Source organism: Colias eurytheme, chromosome 14 (genome assembly GCF_061535395.1).
Source record: "Colias eurytheme isolate Ceu_HAF_F1 chromosome 14, ilColEury1 Martin Lab GWU primary, whole genome shotgun sequence".
In the NCBI taxonomy this organism is placed as follows: domain Eukaryota; kingdom Metazoa; phylum Arthropoda; class Insecta; order Lepidoptera; family Pieridae; genus Colias; species Colias eurytheme.
This window is the reverse complement of record NC_142993.1, coordinates 9,499,029-9,518,525: the sequence shown is the minus strand read 5'-3', so window position 1 is coordinate 9,518,525 and position 19,497 is coordinate 9,499,029. Positions and strand designations below refer to the sequence as shown.

General features: G+C 32.2%; 4 protein-coding genes across 4 annotated transcripts; 2 read left to right on the top strand and 2 right to left on the bottom strand.

Moving 5' to 3' along the window:
- The first annotated feature begins 254 nt into the window (after positions 1-254).
- On the top strand, positions 255-2,818 carry LOC149903039 (organic cation transporter-like protein). The gene is made up of 3 exons (XM_090109462.1): positions 255-986; positions 1,387-1,794; positions 1,872-2,818. Exons 1-3 carry the CDS (start codon positions 640-642, stop codon positions 2,599-2,601), a joined length of 1,485 nt encoding a protein of 494 aa, XP_089965588.1. The 5' UTR covers positions 255-639; the 3' UTR covers positions 2,602-2,818.
- Positions 2,819-5,154: 2,336 nt separating this feature from the next.
- LOC149903038 (organic cation transporter protein-like) lies at positions 5,155-7,970 on the top strand. Its single transcript, XM_090109463.1, has 4 exons — positions 5,155-5,301; positions 5,740-6,093; positions 6,635-7,042; positions 7,222-7,970. Exons 2-4 carry the CDS (start codon positions 5,747-5,749, stop codon positions 7,916-7,918), a joined length of 1,452 nt encoding a protein of 483 aa, XP_089965589.1. The 5' UTR covers positions 5,155-5,301; positions 5,740-5,746; the 3' UTR covers positions 7,919-7,970.
- Positions 7,971-8,096: 126 nt separating this feature from the next.
- On the bottom strand, positions 8,097-16,692 carry LOC149903037 (lysocardiolipin acyltransferase 1-like). The gene is made up of 7 exons (XM_090109466.1): positions 16,612-16,692; positions 16,179-16,285; positions 15,404-15,683; positions 11,165-11,361; positions 10,232-10,410; positions 8,945-9,048; positions 8,097-8,473 (listed from the first exon to the last, which is right to left on the bottom strand). Exons 1-7 carry the CDS (start codon positions 16,673-16,675, stop codon positions 8,229-8,231), a joined length of 1,176 nt encoding a protein of 391 aa, XP_089965592.1. The 5' UTR covers positions 16,676-16,692; the 3' UTR covers positions 8,097-8,228.
- Positions 16,693-16,965: 273 nt separating this feature from the next.
- Positions 16,966-18,959, bottom strand: LOC149903036 (organic cation transporter-like protein). Its single transcript, XM_090109464.1, has 3 exons — positions 18,643-18,959; positions 17,825-18,232; positions 16,966-17,705 (listed from the first exon to the last, which is right to left on the bottom strand). Exons 1-3 carry the CDS (start codon positions 18,957-18,959, stop codon positions 16,985-16,987), a joined length of 1,446 nt encoding a protein of 481 aa, XP_089965590.1. The 3' UTR covers positions 16,966-16,984.
- Between the last annotated feature and the right edge of the window lie 538 nt (positions 18,960-19,497).

Sequence of the window (19,497 nt, the reverse complement as noted above, 5' to 3'; positions counted from 1 at the left end):
TCTGGGTAACTTTTAAATATAAGGCCTCCTGGCTGGACGATCCTTCGTCATTATAAAAACTACATTCATTATGTGCATTACCTAAAAGATTTTCATAATCTTGGTTTTGATAATATCTAGTGTCTAGTAGTTGATTTTTAAATAGTTCTGTATCCAAAATCCAAATCTCTTTTCTATTATTCAACACTACCTTCGAAAGATGATGTTCGAGCTTCTGCCTTCTGGATTGTGGTACTTCCTTACACTATATATTACAGGGTAGGTACTTGGTATCAAAATTGCGTTAAGAAAAAAATTAAATAAGAAAATATTCACAATTCAAATGTCTATTTTTATGATTATTATCAAAACTCGGTTATAAAACTGATAAAAATGAGATACTAATGCATTTAATCCGCCTTCCATAGGTATGTATGTAAGCGTGCGTTAAACAAATACTTTGTTATAAAATTGAGTTACATTTAAAATAACACAATGAGTTTTAAAAGTTAATCAGGGGAAACGAATTAATTATAAAAATACTTTATCACCTGTGCCATTCCCCGCAATAAAATATTTAGTTGAGACTGAAATATAAGACAGTGATGTATTATTTGTGGTAACATCAATATCAGTGTATCATATACCTAAGAACAGAAAATGGAGGCTGAAGATGTCATAGAAAAAACCATAGGACGTTCCGGAAGATATCAACTGTGGATATTCTTTCTTATATCTATAGGTCGGTTTCCTACTGAATATCAGTTGACAAACGTCGTGTTCATATTGCCAAACCCTGAATACGTGTGTAAGGATGAAGGGGCTAATAATGCTTCAAACTTTTGTCCCTGTAACAATCCTGAGTACGTCACCAGCACCGTTATGAGTTCTGTATCGAGTGAGTGGAATTTAATTTGTGACAATCGTCATTTAGCCAGCTTAGGCCAGTCTATGTTACAAATTGGTATATTGGCTGGAAGCATATTTTATGGACATGTCTCAGACAGGTAAGTGTTTATCATTGATATAATCAATTAATCTAGTCAAGGCCAGCAGACTGAATGCCTCATACCACGTCTTCAAATATTATTTATTGCCTATTTTATGGGTCTGGGAACATCTATCCTCGTCATTAATATAATTTGATCCTTTCTTTCTCTTATGCGATATTGTATGATTTTAATTTCAATACTTTTAATAAAAAATATTTTTTCGACCTTGAAAAATCAAATGTAGTTAAAACACGTGTTGAGTGTCAGACGACGTAAATATTTAAATTTTAATCAGACATTGTGATATGGTACGCCAATCAACAAAATAAATAACTTGTTAAAAATGTGAACCAAAATTAATGACATCGGCTCTGTATGATTGTAATTTATTATTTTACATCATTTTCTTTTTTAGATACGGACGCAAGATTGCTTGTTTACTTGCGTTGACAGCAGAAGTATTTTTTGTGGCAATATCTGCCGCATCGACGGAATTTTGGATGTTTGCTGTCTGCCGCTTCTTCATAGGAGTGGCAGTAGGAGGCACTATGCTCTGCTGTTATATCATTGTAATCGAACTATTCGGAAAATCATTCAGACCATACTTACCGGGTCTCATAGAATTTTCGTATATATTCAGTTACTTGTCACTTCCGCTGATCTCGTATTTCTTAAGAGATTGGAAACATTTACAATTAGTGACCTCATTGCCTTGGGTTTTTGTATTATTTTATTATTATCTGATACCGGAATCACCCAGATGGCTAATTACAATGGGAAGGAAAAAGGAGGCTATTGAACTTTTAACATTCATCGCAAAGAAGTAAGTGAATTTCTTGACAAAGCGGGTATTATAAATAACGTCATACATCAAATTTAATTACAAAATTAACATTTCAGGAATAATATGCCAACCAAAGATATAGAAGCGATAGTGGAAAAGGGATACGCGGCTGCCTTAAATGAAGAAAGAAAAGAGCACGCTTCTTATTTAGACTTATTTAAGACGCCAAAGATTAGGAGATACACTCTGATAATAACGTTTATTTGGCTGTGTTGTGCACATACGTTCTTTGGTATCAATCAATACATCGGTCGATTACAAGGCAACATTTATATAAATGTTGCTCTGTCAGCGACGAGTCTCATACCTGGTTTAGTACTAGTTGTATTAGCTTCACTTTATTTAAAACGAAAAACTAGTGTTATAACTAGCTTTAGTGTAGCAGCTATTTCATTATTGCTGTTTATAGTAATTCCACGATCGTTGGAAACCGTGACACGAGTGTTGGCTATTATCGGCATGATTGGGGCCTATACATCTTTTGTACAGATATACTTATATTCTTCTGAAATATTCCCTACCGTCATAAGGAATTCGGCGATGGGTTTCGCGTCAGTATTTGCTAGATTTGGAGGTTTTATTGCACCATTCGTTGTCAATATCGGTGTAGAATGGGTATCAATACTTATATTTAGTATTCTGGCTATGTGCGCTGCTTCTCTATGCATATTTTTACCAGAAACAAAAGAAACCGTACTTTTGAATACAATTGAACAGACAGAAAATAAAAATGAGCTGGACAACAAAGAAAACACTGAGAATTCTAAGGCTCAAAATACAAGTTAATGTGTGTTAGTAAATCATTATCCATAATTAATTAAATAATAAATAATTATGTTAATATGTAATAGGTTCCATATAGCTTTCCTTTCGCATCTTCGTTTACGTTGCGAATTGCGATAAGCCTATTATAATAATTATTAATCACTATCATTTGGTATTTGGTACCCTTTTTTGTATGCATGTTACCTATCTATGAAAAGTTTCTATTAAGTTGTTCAAATGACCAAGTAATAACAAAAATTGATCTTTTTGCATGTCATATAAATTAGCACTATAGTTTTAATATTTTAATCTTAATTGTTAGTTATCAATAATTTATCTAGGTATAAGTTGTAATAAAAGAAAAAAATTACCAAAATTTATTTATTGATTTATTCCTAATAATCTATATAGTGAGTGATAAGAATTTTTTCGTACAATAAATTAGCAATAACGGCCTTATGACGTAAATAAATTCTTAAGCTGTTGCAAATTTATTTGGACGCTTTTACAACTTTTTAGATGTCTACGATCGATAATATCAAAGCATAGTATTATTGCATAAAATTAATATTATTTTGACAATATATTTTATGTTATACCTACTACATGATATATTAATTATTCAACGCGAGCTTTAACAAAGGTACCCCAAACTTAGGGGATGATTATATCATACGTAAATTTGGTTAAAAAAAACCTACAGTTAATTTAGATAAATTTAGATACAGTTAATTTTTATTCCATTGTACGTTTTAAGTACTTACCTTAATATAATACATATGTAAGTATATTTGTATAAATATGTTAATACGCATACTTTGTATGACTTCCTAGTGCAAGAGATTTCCACTTCTTGGTTTATAACATAGAGCGACGTTATCGTCTCTTTCGTTGTAATCTTTTATATTGTCTATTGTCACGTGTGATTACTTATCTCGATGTCTATAATATGTAATAACTTTTGCATGTTCAGATATACCTATAATAAATACGCATTTTGTTAAATTATTGCGAAAAAAAAAGTATTTTTACTTTTGATTCTTTGTCCAAAAATAACCTAGTCGGAGTGAATATTATATACCTAATCTTATTTTACTAATACATATAAATTTTAGTGATTTTAAATAATAGCAAGAAATTTATCAAGCATCTTTGATTGTTTTGACCGCCTAAATGCACGCGTGACCGTAAAACCGAAGGGTCCAGGTTTCGATTCTTTTCTGGGTGCGAAGAAGAAAAATAAAATGTCTCGGTCTGGCAGGACACAAAATGCTGATCACCTACTGATCCCTAAAGAAAATAGATCAGTGAAACAGATGTATGCATAATATATCTGCCCCTTACCCCACTTGGGGACACGCGGGACTTCACTACTATCTATCTATTTGATTATTCAATTGAATGATTGATTATGATTGATATTGATTATTAAAGTTATTTCAACAATTCAAAAAGTACCATAATAAATAGCAACACATGATGAATATTTTTTTAAATATCAATATTATTATTTATAATGTATTGATTTTATCTTATCTGTGGATTGTGACCTATATGCTCACTTTTTCTAAAGATCTATATCAAGGTTAGGTACCTTCTATCTTCAAGAATGTGTCTTACAAATGATAAGCAATTGGAGATAATTTGTAGATTACAGTAGTGGACAAGATATTTAAACTCTTTTTAAGAGCTAGCGCGCACGAGCAACTTTGTCTCCGCAACTATTTTGTCTCTCCCATCAATTGTATGGGGAATTGCGTCGCTACGTGAACGTACTTTCATACTAGCCCATGGGTGGAGAGACAAAATAGATGCGGAGACAAAGTTGCTCGTGCGCGCTAGCTCTAAACTATTTACCCTATGCCAACTCTCAACTGAGAATTCTGACAGAATAAATCAGTCTGATAAGTACTTAGTTTATGCACAAGTCTCATACTTTAATACTATTTCTTACATTTATTACCACTTTTTGCTGGTAACTATATGTCATTCATTTTTGAACATGAATTTAAATGTGAGAAATTAAACTCTTCTTTGTATTTATGTATTAGGTATTTATTTATTATAACAAAGAAATCGATACTTCCTAATTTGTAAACGAAGCAACTAAGTACTATGTCACGGTTGGTTAGTACAAAATAACCCAAAACGTTATTGTATCGTATCGTATTGCATTATTCGAAGTGAGGCGAAAGTCCAAATCTCTCAGAGCAATAAACCTAGGTTTATTGCTCTGAGCCAAATCTAATGTCTCGTCGTATGCAGAGAGATAAAATAATATTATCTGTCTACCTACTGCATGACATATTTGTCTAATATTCGTAACTATTATCTATTTATAAATGATTAATTAATGCATGTATTTTTTTTTGTATCGAAAAGGACGTCCCCTACATGGAGTCCCAATGAACTAATTAATAAAGAATATAAAAAAATGTACATGGTACTTTTAGGTTTACAGGGCTGTCACATCTTTTGATTAAATTATTTACAAATGTTTTAATACTGCTCACAGAACAAAAGCAAGCAATTTCTAGCAAACAACGTGTAAATATAGTAAGGATAAATGATAACAAATTATACCTACCAGTTAAGATTAGCGAACACATATAAGGAGCACCTACGCATAAAAACAAATGATAAAAGTAATCACTCTTATTCAGATTTTATTATGCGTTATGCTACCATGCAATTGGAAGTTAAAGTGATTTTATTAATTTGGTAAGTGAATTGTTTTTGTTTTTATCATGTTATTTTTTTCTACTGTTTATTTCCATTTTTGTTAGAGAGCAAATATGATTGATAATAATATTGATACAATACATAGTAAGTAATACTTAGTAGGTAACTGAGATTTTTCCTCAAACAATGGTGAAAAAAAGTGTAGTGTAACTCTAACTGCTCACAGTTCATTTTTTTTCCTTTCCTTATTTAGTTACAGATTACCGCTTAAACGATAAATAATTTTTCTACAAAAGATGTAATCAAAACCTTATTTATACACCATATAACAAGTTCGCCTTATATTTACTTAAACACCGTTTTTATGATGACTTATCTTACAACACTGATATAAGCGTAAGATTACGCCGTGTAAATATAAATTATTACGTCCTTCCGTACTGAGATAGTATGTTTGATGGTAACTATCATTTGCAGATAAATCATGACAAGTGACGACCCTTTGGAGACCGTCATAGGCCGGTTCGGAAAATATCAAGCATGGATTTTACTCCTATTGACTATGGGTCGACTTCCGTCAGACTTTCAATTGGTTAATGTGGTCTTTGTGGTACCCAGTGTTCAATATGTTTGCATGGATGAAGGCACACAGAATCTAACGAACCACTGTCCTTGCGATAATCCGATGTATGATACAAGCGCTATTGTGAATTCAGTTCCTACGACTTGGAATCTCATATGTAATAAAAAACACTTGGCAAGTTTAGCGCAATCGTCTCTACAAGTGGGTATATTGTTTGGGAGCATATTTTACGGATATATCTCAGACAGGTAAAATATTAATTAATGTAATTCTTACATTTAGTAGACCCCGTTATAATATATTTTAAGACTTAAGAAAAGCTCTACAATGCTCTACATGTTGAATTCCTTCCTTTCTGATTTCGTACTTGGTATTAATAAGGCAAATTTTGAGTTCAATGATCTATATTTGAAAATAATTAAAAACCTTGGTTTAGATCTAGGTATCTTATAATGCACACAAAGAAAAATAATATGTAGTTTACCTACGGGAAAATGATGTTGATATGACGCAGCGCAGTCTAAAATACTCCCCATAAATCATCTTCATAGTTTGCAATAATATACCTATTTTCTTTTCTAAACTAAGCTTTAACCTCAGCGAATGATTAATGATTATGCTAAGCTAAATATCCTGATATAAAGTCTTTGACTTTGACCTTCATCACAATTTTCTACAAGATTTTTTTCCTGACCGAATTTAGAAAAGGGCAAATCTGGACTGGATCTACCACACTAAAAAAAACTGCTTCGTATCACATATTTATTTTTATTATTTTGAATATTTCAGATATGGCCGACGAATCGCTATTCTACTAGCTCTAATGTCACAAATTTTCTTTGTGGGCACATCAGCGATAGTACCTCAACTGTGGATGTTTATTGTATGCCGTTTACTCATTGGAGCATCGGTCGGTGGAACTTTAATTTGCTGCTACGTTATGCTTGTGGAACTTTCTGGAAAATCCTTTAGGCCATACTTGACAGGGCTTAACGAAATAGCTTACACATTGAGTTATATATTACTCCCACTTATTGCGTATTTTGTACGGGACTGGAGGTATCTACAATTGGCCATTTCAATGCCGTGGCTGTTCGTATTGTTCTACTACAATTTTTTACCGGAATCTCCTCGATGGTTAATCACGAAGGGCAAGAAAGAGCAGGCAATAGAAGTGCTCACTTATATAGCTAAGAAGTAAGATTTCATTTTTTTTTATAATACATAGACATCTAAGAATCATAGACATTTAAGATACATAGCAAAATTTGCTTATGAGATAAAAGCTAAAATGTTCAAATTTTATCCTTACGATAATATTGAATTAATCTTCTCTTAGGTAAGGAAATTTATTAAAATACTTTTTTGTTTTTCAGGAATAATCGACCCACAACCAACATCAAGCATATTGTTGAAAAAGAATTACTGCATAACAATAGCGATCAGCAAAACAACGGGTCCTATTTAGACTTATTTAAGACACCAAAAATGAGAGTGTATACTCTCATAAATGCTCTTATTTGGCTATGCTGCTCCCATACTTTCTTTGGCATCAACCAGTACATCGGTCGCCTCGATGGCAATATCTATCTTAACGTATTTCTGTCTGCTATTGGATTTGTCCCAGCACTCTTTCTCGTCGTAGCCCTATCTTTGTACGTAAGCCGAAAAATGTCTATGGTCGTCACCTTTGTTGGTACAGGCCTTGTTTTGTTAGTCTTTATATTTATACCGAGCGACATGAAGTATGCAACATTAAGCTTCGCTATATTGGGCCAAATTATAATATACATCGCGTTTATCCTGATATACTTGTATACTTCTGAAGTGTTCCCGACCGTTTTGAGAAATTCAGCTATGGGTTTCGCGTCAATGTTCGCGAGAATTGGCGGCTTTATAGCTCCGTTTGTTGTTAATTTGGATTCAGAATGGGGCTCTATTTTAGTATTTAGTGCAGTGTCACTGTTAGATGGTGCTCTATGCCTTCCGTTAAGAGAAACCAAAGACACTGTTCTGTTGAACACGATTGAAGAGACTGAACATTACAAAAAGAAGAAAACTCAATCGCAATAGTTCTATAATTTCGCATAAATAATTACATAGAGATATAAGTTTATGTATGTTTCGTTGTGTTTTATTATCTACTTATGTGTATAATTGAAAAGAATAAAACTATTTCTTCTAGTCACTGAATCCTGCTAGAAAAATTCATAAGGATATGGAAACTGAGACATAATAATTAAAACCCAACTTTGTCACACAAATAATTTAATACACACATATACAATTTGGCATCGCTGAGAATCCACAGTGATTTATTCTTAAAAAAATATTCATATTATGCTAACTAGATGCTAACTATTCTTTAATTAAGTACTTACAATTACTTATACGTTCTATTCAACAGCATATACTGAATTTTTTGGAAACCATCACAATACTTAGTGACAAGGATGAACAATAGAGAATGATATAACACCCAAAATCTAAACACAATGCTATAACATAAACCATAAATGAAAAGCAAATCTATGAATGTCCAGAAAATGAAGCCTATTTTGGCAACCGTTAGAGATCTTGGACTTCTTTCTGTTACCGGCCTGTTTGTTGCAAAGTCAGTGAAAACACCTGAAATAATAATAATTGACCATTTATTTCCAACCACCACGACACTACATTATACCTAATATACCCTGCAAATCAAACATAAAAATCGGTCGAGTGGTTTCCGATTTATACAAGCAATACAAAATTAGATTAAATTGACTAGCATTAGGCTTACGTAATTCACCTGCATTTTGGTAAAAACTTTTTAAATCCTACTGAAATCTTTGGGGCAAGGTCAAGATAACCAGACCAAATAAATATGTATTATGGAAATCTTCCTTTTAAAGAAAAAACAATGAAATCTTGTTTAAGTGGAACGAGATTTTATCTCTTTTCCTAAGGTCCAAGCAGAATTATTTATATTATTTAAATTTTAAGATTTATTCGCAAATGAAGAAACATTTGGCAACATTTTATAGCCTATCATGAATGCTAAATAAAAAAAGAACTTACTAGCTACTCAATTAAATTTTAAATAAATATTTGATTTACCTTCATTGTGAAATTTCTGTAAGCAAGCATTTTTCTCTGTCCAGCGATTCATGAGCCAGGTTTTTAAATGTTCTTCGTCCCTGGGTAGCTCTTCAATGGAATACCTTTGTTGTTAGAGAAATAAATTCTTTAGTTACCTATACTATGTACCTACTTTAAATAAAATATTTCGAACTGATAAAATTTAAAGTGTCATCTTTCTTGTACTATAATAATTAACATTTCAATAAATTAGTTAACAATATGATACGACCCGCAATACTTAAATGCTCTCAAATGAGGTTACTATTACAGACAGACAGCTGTAGAATTAATATACATAGACAATCAAAGACGTTTGATAACTCAATGATTAATGGTACAAAAATTTCTTATAATAAATAAATAATTTCTCACACCGCTGCGCTACTAGCCCAAACCTAAATAAAGCGTGAATACTGAATAGATAATTATAGAAAACAGAAATCTTACATCAACATCATCTCCATAAATCGCTTATAGTTAGTAACTAATATATAAAAATAAAAAGACAATTTTTTTATTTCTTCCATACAAATATCTCTTAGATTGTATATAGAATTGTTTAGAAGTAACCTTCATAATTATTACTATGCAAGGTAACAAAACCTGTTGTACGGATAAAAGACGGAACCGTTTGTATTGTTTCTTATGAATTGCACCAAATTCGTACCTATGTATAAAACAATACATTCAAAAAACCTATTAAGTCCATAATGACTGTAGAAAAATCTACACTCTAATTTAACTGACAGCTAAGGCATTGCTGAAGCACAGACTGATAATAATATACTACGTATACAAGCTGAAGGTAAAAGTAAACTCAAAGAAGTTGCTTAGGTATTTCTATTTTCTTACTTCAATACTTCAATACCGAGGCTTCAGCAAGGTTTACATTTTCGATGCAAGGATTTACATAGTAGGTAAGTAGGTAACTATGTTTATATCATAAATTCTCAACGTATTCTTCATTTATCTTTTAGTGTAATTGGAATGTTTATTCCGGTGAAATATTGTGAAATATCTTAATGCTTTGGTAGTCGAATTTTAAATGCTACTAGATAAGCACAATTTTCTGAATGAGACTTCTTAAAAAATAATCAATTTTATTGCTCATTTGTAATGATTTTAATTTTTATTCCTTGACTAAATCCGATATCCTGCATAACACCGTCCATAAATTTATTATCTTTTGCAAAAGTTATACCACACAATAGAACTTAAGTAGATAACAACTATAAGAATGGATAGTAATCTTAACTGAATTACCGTTTGAAACAAAAATACACGTGTCTCGGTATCTTTCCGCGCAGTAAGTCCAATTCATTTTGCGCAGGTCTATCATAGGCCACTGTGACGTCATAAACAGACTTGAGTCCAGAGTCGCGCAAACTGGTGCAGAGAGACGACCAGCCAGTGGTCCGGGGATGTAGAACGAACTCATATATCTAAAAAATACAGACCAAAATAGATTAACGAATTGTTATCTACCAATTTACATTATTTGTAAGTCAATTGAAAATATATCGATGAATATGTGACATTTCCTCGTCTTATAAGCTACAAAACCATGTTTTCGTTAAGATTATTTAATTTGATGACAACTCTACATTTAGGCTATATGATGGATATATTTATAAAATATTGGGGTAGAAATATGTTGCTCCTTTTTTAAATTTGATTCTATAATAAATTTTGTCAACAAAATATCATTATGATTGTTAATTAAATAATTAGGTAAGTATTGTAATAAGGAATAATTGGTGAAACTACCGATCCATTAATATAATTCTTTGAACGTAATTGTGTATACAGTTTTTCTGCACTATTAATTGTTTAATTCATAAGCCACTCAAGTAATCTCTCACATAACAATAAACATGAAGGTAATAAACACTCAAAGTATCTAATGTTATTTCAAGAATGTGTTTGATTAATATAGGAAGACAAATTTCTTTATATAATAGGAACTGGATTACATAGGTAATATTTATTTTGATTTTCAAAAGCAAAATCTTCAAAGCTATGAACAATAATTTATGTTAATGTCGCTACAATCACAGGCTACAATGTAGAGCAGACCGCGGCGAGTCGTGTCTCAAAACTCAAAAGCTACTCAACTCTTATCAAAATGCTTGAACCCGTATTCTACAATGTTGATTTATCTACACTATATTATAACAATACATGTTTACATCTGACCGGCAATTGTTTTGTGATTGCGTATCTCTCACTTTTCCGTTTATTCTCCTCACTCAAATCAGTTCCTTCCGGAAATAGCACGATGCGTTGATTGTATTTGAGCTTCTTGTAGTATTCCACATACTGCGTCATGTTCACTTGATCCTCTTGCCAATTTCTCTTGACGTAAAGGAAGAAGTTCAATTGCATTATCCAACCTATAACAAAAATAGTCGTAAAATGACGTGCTTTATGCATTATGTAAATAAACGAGTCGTCTTAATAGTTAAACAATTTTGATAATGTATTTGCATACCTATTTGGTGATAACAATCCAGTAATTCCTTCTTACTGCCTTGTAACTAATACAGAAACAATAAACTAATCTTATTTCGTTAACACCTTCACAGAAGATTACACATTTATACGAGGTTAAAATAATACAATAAAACATAAGGATACAATTAATATAAAAATAAATCCCACAATTATAGAAGTAAGTAGTACAACGGAAGTGATGAAATAGGCTCGATCTAGGCCTGTAAGTAATTATAAGCTAATGATAAAACTAGATTTATCGAATAGCGAACCAAAAGATTTATTCAAGATTATTATATATTTATCACTAGCTGTGCCCGCGACTTCGTCCGCGTGGAATAGTGACTGCATAGTAGTTACTATTTAACACACAATTTTTGAGTAAACACGTCTTGAAACACGTACTATCATATATACAACTAAATTATAAGTACTTACACATTATTATAAAGTTAAGAAATAAAATAAATAATAACACAAAAGAACTGTTAGTAAAATTTATTACTAAACTGAGCTATAAAACTTAGGTACAGAAGAGTTCAAAATTTCCAGGATGTGGTTATTCTCCCGCTCCCATATTCCTTCTACTTTCACAGACTTTCAATTTTTCCCTTTCACCCCTAGTAAATGGCAGAACCGATTTTGATCTAAACCATGTCTAATCATACCTATATATTATGTACCTACATGTCATATCCTTTCGTTTGGTACTCCATTTGGATTATTTATCCCCACTATCACCCCTAAGGTGCCCTATCACTACATAGTATAAAACAAAGTCGCTTTCCCTGTCCCTATGTCCCTATGTCCCTATGTCCCTTTGTACGCTTAAATCTTTGAAACTACGCAACGGATTTTGATGCGGTTTTTTTTAATAGATAGAGTGATTCAAGAGGAAGGTTTATATGTATAATTACATCCATTAAATAGTGGAGAAGTACTGTTATTTTTGGGGTTTCTAATGTGATGTTGTAAAAAATTACATTTTTTCCGCTAACATTGCAAACGCAGGCTGAACCCTACGAGTTTTATCAAAATAATGTACTAAGTATTATACACATTGAAAAGGTCTACAGAAAAGTCCGCGATGGTATAAGTATGTCTATCTCGTATGGATAACCCACAATAACTTTTTTTTGTCATTTACTTTTCACGACAAATAATGGCTAATTTTCGATGCGATTTTAACAAATACAGCATTAATCCTTAACCAATTAAATACCTTGAATACATTGTTCATTTAATATAGATCTATATTGCCCTTTACACCGTATGATTTAAGTGAATATTTTCGAAGATATTACAGATTTAAAAATTGCGGGACGTAGCGTTTGCGGCGGTACCGGCCGGCCGCCCGGCTATATACTTAATATATATAATACCCGTGCAACGTTCACAGTTTATCTGTAGTGTATTTAGTATCAGAATTGCACCCGTGCGAAGCCGGGGCGGGTCGCTAGTATGTAATAAACAGTTTAACCAATTTTGATAAAACATGACTAATTGTAATTCACACGTCATTTGATATGCCGCTTGCTTATATTATTTGACCACATTCGATTATTCATTCCCACTTTTACCGCTATAAATCAATAAATGTTCTACACTGTGAAAACTACTCTCTTCGATCAGTGGATAGACGTATTCTGTCTATCCCCTCTCAACGCACTCATTTCTACGCGGGTTCGTTCGCTGTCTCTGCTGTCAAGTTATGGAACTCTTTACCTTTAAAAATAGACTTGCTCCTTCCCTATCTTCTTTTAAATATCAAGTTCGTAACCATTATCTCTCAACTGCTTTTAATTCGGATTAGTATATTATATTTATGTACCTAGTATTAGTATATTTATATATATTTTTAGTTATATAGTTACTACTATTTTGTATGTATATATAATATGTATGTATGTATGTGTGTTTTTAGTTGTATTAATATAATTAGTTTATTTTAATGTTGTGTGTATCTTGTATTATATAATTACTTCTACTCAATCCAATAATTTTTTTTCTTCTGTTTCTCAATTTATTATCTCGCTTCTTTGCCTTCTCCCCGTGGTTGCCCGGCAGAAATCACTGCATAGTGATAAGGCCACCCTTTGTGCTTTTGTTTATTGTAAACTGTTATTTTATCAGGTCACGCCCTTTCATTTGATGTGCCACTTGGGTATATTATTTGACAACTTTTATTCCCACTTTTATACCTATATCCAATAAATGGATGAACCAATTTTGATAAAATATGTCTTATTGTACTTTACACGTCATGTCTTTCATTAGATAAGTCACTTGAGTATATTTGATAAAATTTATTTATTTATTCCCACTTTTACCCCTATATCAAATAAATGGATGAACCGATTTTGATAAAATTTGACTAATGTCGTCTATTTTCATTTGATATATCACTTGGGTATAACCTACATTAACAACTAACATGCGTAATAAACAACTAATGTAACAAAAAAACGCATCTAATTCGTATTACCCGTTAGCGAGCTACGGTGGCACAGACAGACACGCAATACACACATAGCGGTCATAACACCCCTATTTTTGCGTCGGGGGTTAAAAATATAATACCTACGACATAATTTCAAAGACCTTTTATATAGAAAATTTACCTAAAAGTAACCATAATGCTATTTGTGCAGGTTTTAGACTTATGAGCAAAAATCTAAATAAAGGTCCTTTGACCCCCCCTACTACCCCCTCAGCATAATTACCCCCCCCCACGCTTGGGGACTTTCGATATGATCATCTGGACATGTCAAGGAATAACTTTAGCGTATAATTTACGTAATAAAGTAATTCATGTATAGAATGCCTTAGCAAATGTTCGCTGTGATTACTTAAATGGTCATAACTTTTTTATTTATGAACCGATTGACATGAAATAAACACTAAATGTTAAATGAAGCTTACCACAATATATTAGTGAAAACCGCATCTAAATCGGATAAGCCGTTTCTGAGATTAGCGTGTTCAAACATACAGACAAACAGACAAACAGACAAACAGACAAAAATTTTTTTAACAACAGTTTTGGGTTTGGGATCGATTTAGTAATAACCCTTGCTAATTTTTTTTTACATATTTTCATTGTACAGACACCACTTTTCTACAATTTTATTATATGTATTGATGATGATTGATGATGATGATGATGATTTAATTTAGTCAAACGCTACGCTGACTGCTGAGTATACTATGAGTATTTAAAATAATACACATTTCTATAAACTAGTCAACGAAACTAATACATGAAAACGCACACTTTTATGGATACCAATAAATTTGCATAAAATTAGGACCATCGACATTAAAATGTCACCTTCAAAGGTTTTGTTTTATAATCGATTTAGCTAATGTATTTTAGTGGAAAGTTTATTGGTTTCTTTAATAAAATTTATCAGTATGTAAATAGGAGATTCAATATTTTAAAACTACTTTGTGAGATTCACAGCACCTGACCTTGCTTCTAACAAAATCTAGAAGGGAATAATTTAATTTACAATAACCCTGTTACGACTCACTGGTGTCATGTGAGATATAATACTTATACTTCATATGTTATGAGAGTCGATGTACCGATGCTTTGGCAGGAATGGAGTCAGCTCACACCGGAAAAAATTTACACCCCCGCAGAAGATCGGCGTCAAAATTAACTATTTTATAGTAGCATAACTACTGTGTTGTGTGCGAGGATTATTATATAAGTCTCCATGCCTTTCCTTTCCTTAATTTTTCCTTACCCTTTAATAATAGCAATCCATATTGGACAGAGAAAAGTACACATAGCGTAGTAACGGCAACGCTACATTTACACTCAGACGACCCACCGTTTGCCAAACAAAGTTTTTTTTTTTGCAACATACAAAAATAAAATGTAGTACCTACCAGTAAATAATAAAGTATTCGCATCAAATAAACAATAATACTTACCCATACCAGGAACCGATTTAATTTCATCCTTTAATACAATTTTTATCCGCGACTTTCCACCTGCAATCATGTCTAAAATACTGTGTTCTTCAATAGCATCTGTTTCTTTACAAATGCATTCGGGGTAATTAGGGTTTTGTGTCGCGTGATACAAAGCAATCCATACATAATTCCAATCTACTCTCGTTCTATGATTCATTACAATTATAGTCGTTTCGTTTGGATTCACATAATCGCCATAATAATGTAGCGTGGTACCGCAAAACCATTGGAATAGCGCCTGAAACATGTGAAGTACGCATCATTAGATAAGTTGGTTGGCTTTGCTTACATTATTTTTGTAAAATATTTTATAATTATTAATTCTATTAATTAAACGTGAGGGATAATGTACCAGACACCAGTACATAGATATAGTTTTTTTTTCACTATAGAGGTATCAACGGTATCTATCACTTTGAATTACAGGAATAAAGTTAGGTCCTGTGTTTTCTTGTGGGATGAAAGAGCATATCATTTCATCTGTTTAATTGATCGATTATTGGTTTTATACTTCTGTGCTCTGCCAGATCGAGACTTCTTAATCTTTCACACAAAGTACACAAGGGAGCGACGCCATTACTTAGTTCTAATCTAATGTTTTTTAAATTGTAATTTTGTCGACTTTAATGTAATTTATTTACTGTATAGATGTAGGTAATATTATTAAGAAGTTAATAATTATTATTCTTTAATATTCTGTTTTATCATATTATAATAATATATTGATACTCACTACTGGATACAGCTCCCATAATGCGAATAATAGATCAACGATTTTCCTATATATAACTTGATTTATGAACATTAAGTACATAACAGGACAGTACAGAATGTAAAATCCTGAAATAAAGTTTGTTATACAAAAACTACACAGTATTGTTTATTCAATTAATAAAATGACCAACTTGTTTCATATTTTGATAGTAACAAATTTCAAATTTGCGTGTATTCAGTCATTCATATCATTTATATCGATTATGTTTTTTAATCGGAGACATCGTGTAGGCTCTGTTACTCACAAAATCGAATTGAATGAATCTACTTCATACTTTCTAAACAGCCTGACAGTCGACAGAATATTAATGATAAGATAATATATATAGTCAAAACTTTGTAACGTTGCTAAAGTATCCAAATATAGAAAGTAGAGACTAATATTAACTTACCAGCGAGAATGGTGTAATACCAAGCACCACAAATGAGAGGGCCCGCTGCCATGGCGGCAGGCATAAACTGACGGGACGTTAAGGAAACCTTAGGAAGTCCGTCGCTGGATTAGAACCCATACAAATTTATTTCAAAGTCAATAAATCTATACAATTATCATACAGTTGTGTAACGCTATAATATGACAAATGATGATTTGAAGCATTTGCCTGAATGCGGAATTCAAATGCTATAATTTTATGAACAATCCATTTACTTATAAAACAAGACAATGAGGCACTTTACTTTAATGTAAAACAATTTTACAGAATTTATACAGAACTATTAGTTACATAAGAAGTATTAAACGTAAACAAATGCGATCTGAGAAGATTATGTTACTTCTTCAGTTGTTGTTCCAGTGTTTCTTCGTGCCTGATTCCCAAGAGATTCTCCTTCTTCTATCGTCATCATTAATTCGCAATCCTTAGTCTCCGGTAAAAGCAAACATAGCAGGGCTGCTATTAAAGGTAGTATCCCGAATGCTACGGGTGCGCACCACTTTCCATGTGGCCGCAAAGCAGCAACAAACGGGGCTATCATAGCGCCTAACCGAGCCATCATTGAGGCAATTCCTATCGCCGCATTACGAACTACCGTCGGAAACATTTCTGAACAATATAAATAGAGTACAACAAACACTAAGAAGCAACATAGTATCCCCAAACAACCCATTACTACAGATCCCGTTCCTTCAGGTATGAGGCTTATAAACAAAAAGCAGAGGCTCGATAATATATTAGGTACTATTACTAATGTTCTCCGGTTCATAACTTTCACTAGTGGAATTGCAATGAGGCACGCGCACAAAGAGACAGTCCCGCCGGCCACAACGTTGATGTAAACATTACCAGTCAAGTGACTTATGTAGTGGACGACTCCGTAGAAACAGTAGCTACACACAAACCAAATGAAAGACATCACCAGAATATGTTTTCTTAGATTTTTTGTTCGGAACAAATCCAAAAATGATCCTTTTCTGTCTCCAAATCTAATGTGTTCGATGCGATATAGTTGAATTTGACGATCTATATCGTTTGTTGGAAGATTATTGCTGAAAAAATATATTACAATTTTCATTTTTTTTTTCAAACAAAGATTTACATTCTAATAATTACTTCAACTAAGTATATAAGGTAAATAATAATATATATTAGGTAAAATTTCACTAACATTTTTGCAACTCGTTCCATCAATTCTATGGCTTTGGTCGTTTTATTAGCTGCTAGAAGCCATCTAGGTGATTCAGGTAAAATGCAAATATAAGACAATAGCACCATATTAGCCAAGGATATGCCTAATTGAAAATGTACGTAATCTCTTATTAAATATCCGAATAGGGCTAGTAGTATGTGGCCAAGCGCAAAGGGAACATGAAATAGTGCTGATATGATATCTCTGCAGACTCCTCCTACGTATTCCATTACAAGAACGAAGCCGACGACCATAATTCCTCCCACAGACATTCCAAGGATCATACGAACGATTGTAAAACTCCAGTACGTCGGAAGGAAGGATGATATGACTCCAGTAAACACCTCTAGTACCACAGAAAACACGAGTGTAGGACGTCTTCCGTACCTACAATTTTGTAGTACATATTTGTTATTCATAATAATTAAAAAGAACGTAGGTTTTCGAAGACTAAAAGTTTGTTTGCATGTATCTCATGTATGCCAAAGGTATTTATTTTATAAATAAAAACTTAGGGACTTATTTTGTACGTGCACCTTATATGCCTTCTTATAAAAATAGAAATAAACATCGTAATTTCGTATATCACGATGTTTTTCAAGATAACTCGAGTCATCATACATAATCATCATAATAATAATGTTAAACCTAGATATGTTTACTTTCTAAAGTATCATAAAGTACCTACCTAGTTAGTTTTGAAATAGTAATCTGCCAACACATAAGGAGGTCATATTATTGAGTCGACAATCATAACCTATGAAAACTAAATACCTGGTATGCAAAATTCATGTTACCTGTCGGACATTATACCAAATAAAAGACTTCCGCTTAAAACCCCAAACTGAAAGAGCATTTGCGTAAGATCTTTTAGCCACGAATTTTCACATATCAAGTTCCATTCCATGACTATAGTACGAGGGAAGATAGATTTATCAAATACAGGATCATTGCAGCAAGTTTCATTTGCAGGACAGGTATATTTGATCGGTGGCGCCAAAAATATAATTGCCATTTGGTGGAAAGCAACACCAAATTTACTCATGAAAACTATAACACACAGAAATAATTGATACTTTCCGAAGTTACCTATTAAGTTATTAATCACAACCATAATTTAAAAGGAATGTTGTATATTATACACTTCACTTGAGATGCGCTCTAGTTGGCCTCGTCACGGTAGGTATTGCAAAACGGAAAATTTTAATTAATATATAAATTGTTCCCTAACAGTTATAATGTGGATATAGGTTCAATTGAATGTAGCCTTTTTTAATCCCAACATATTTTATTTTAAGTAGGCAAGTTCATTAAATATACGTACTTTTGATACTCCAAAAACCTGTTTTTAAATATATATTTTTTCTGCTATTTTGCATTTTAGATAAATACGAATAACAATTGGTTATTTAATAATAATAAAAATACAATAATTATTATATAATAAAGTATCTTGTAAGTAAATATGTCGAATTGTGGTGCCATGACTTTATCTAAATCTTCTCAAGAAATTGACATGTTGATAATGAGTTTTTCATAGTATTTAAATTTAAAGGACCAAGGTCGCTCAGTGAATTCAATTGTCATTTATTACAGCTCAAACTTTTAATGAGGAGTATCCGTTGTGAAATTTATTCATTATTTTTGTAAAT

What these genes read in the sequence shown, in the direction of transcription:
- LOC149903038 (XM_090109463.1), top strand. Translation starts at nt 5,747, where the DNA reads ATGACAAGTGACGACCCTTTGGAGACCGTCATAGGCCGGTTCGGAAAA. An exon ending in TACGGATATATCTCAGACAG is followed by an intron (nt 6,094 to 6,634) that starts GTAAAATATTAA and finishes TGAATATTTCAG; the next exon opens with ATATGGCCGACGAATCGCTA. An exon ending in CTCACTTATATAGCTAAGAA is followed by an intron (nt 7,043 to 7,221) that starts GTAAGATTTCAT and finishes TTTGTTTTTCAG; the next exon opens with GAATAATCGACCCACAACCA.
- LOC149903037 (XM_090109466.1), bottom strand. Translation starts at nt 16,675, where the DNA reads ATGCCTGCCGCCATGGCAGCGGGCCCTCTCATTTGTGGTGCTTGGTAT. An exon ending in GTATTACACCATTCTCGCTG is followed by an intron (nt 16,286 to 16,611) that starts GTAAGTTAATAT and finishes ACTTTATTTCAG; the next exon opens with GATTTTACATTCTGTACTGT. An exon ending in TAAATCGGTTCCTGGTATGG is followed by an intron (nt 11,362 to 15,403) that starts GTAAGTATTATT and finishes TTTTTGTTATAG; the next exon opens with GTTGGATAATGCAATTGAAC.
- LOC149903039 (XM_090109462.1), top strand. Translation starts at nt 640, where the DNA reads ATGGAGGCTGAAGATGTCATAGAAAAAACCATAGGACGTTCCGGAAGA. An exon ending in TATGGACATGTCTCAGACAG is followed by an intron (nt 987 to 1,386) that starts GTAAGTGTTTAT and finishes TTTCTTTTTTAG; the next exon opens with ATACGGACGCAAGATTGCTT. An exon ending in TTAACATTCATCGCAAAGAA is followed by an intron (nt 1,795 to 1,871) that starts GTAAGTGAATTT and finishes TTAACATTTCAG; the next exon opens with GAATAATATGCCAACCAAAG.
- LOC149903036 (XM_090109464.1), bottom strand. Translation starts at nt 18,959, where the DNA reads ATGGTTGTGATTAATAACTTAATAGGTAACTTCGGAAAGTATCAATTA. An exon ending in TTTGGTATAATGTCCGACAG is followed by an intron (nt 18,233 to 18,642) that starts GTAACATGAATT and finishes ACAAAATTGTAG; the next exon opens with GTACGGAAGACGTCCTACAC. An exon ending in ATGGAACGAGTTGCAAAAAT is followed by an intron (nt 17,706 to 17,824) that starts GTTAGTGAAATT and finishes ATATTTTTTCAG; the next exon opens with CAATAATCTTCCAACAAACG.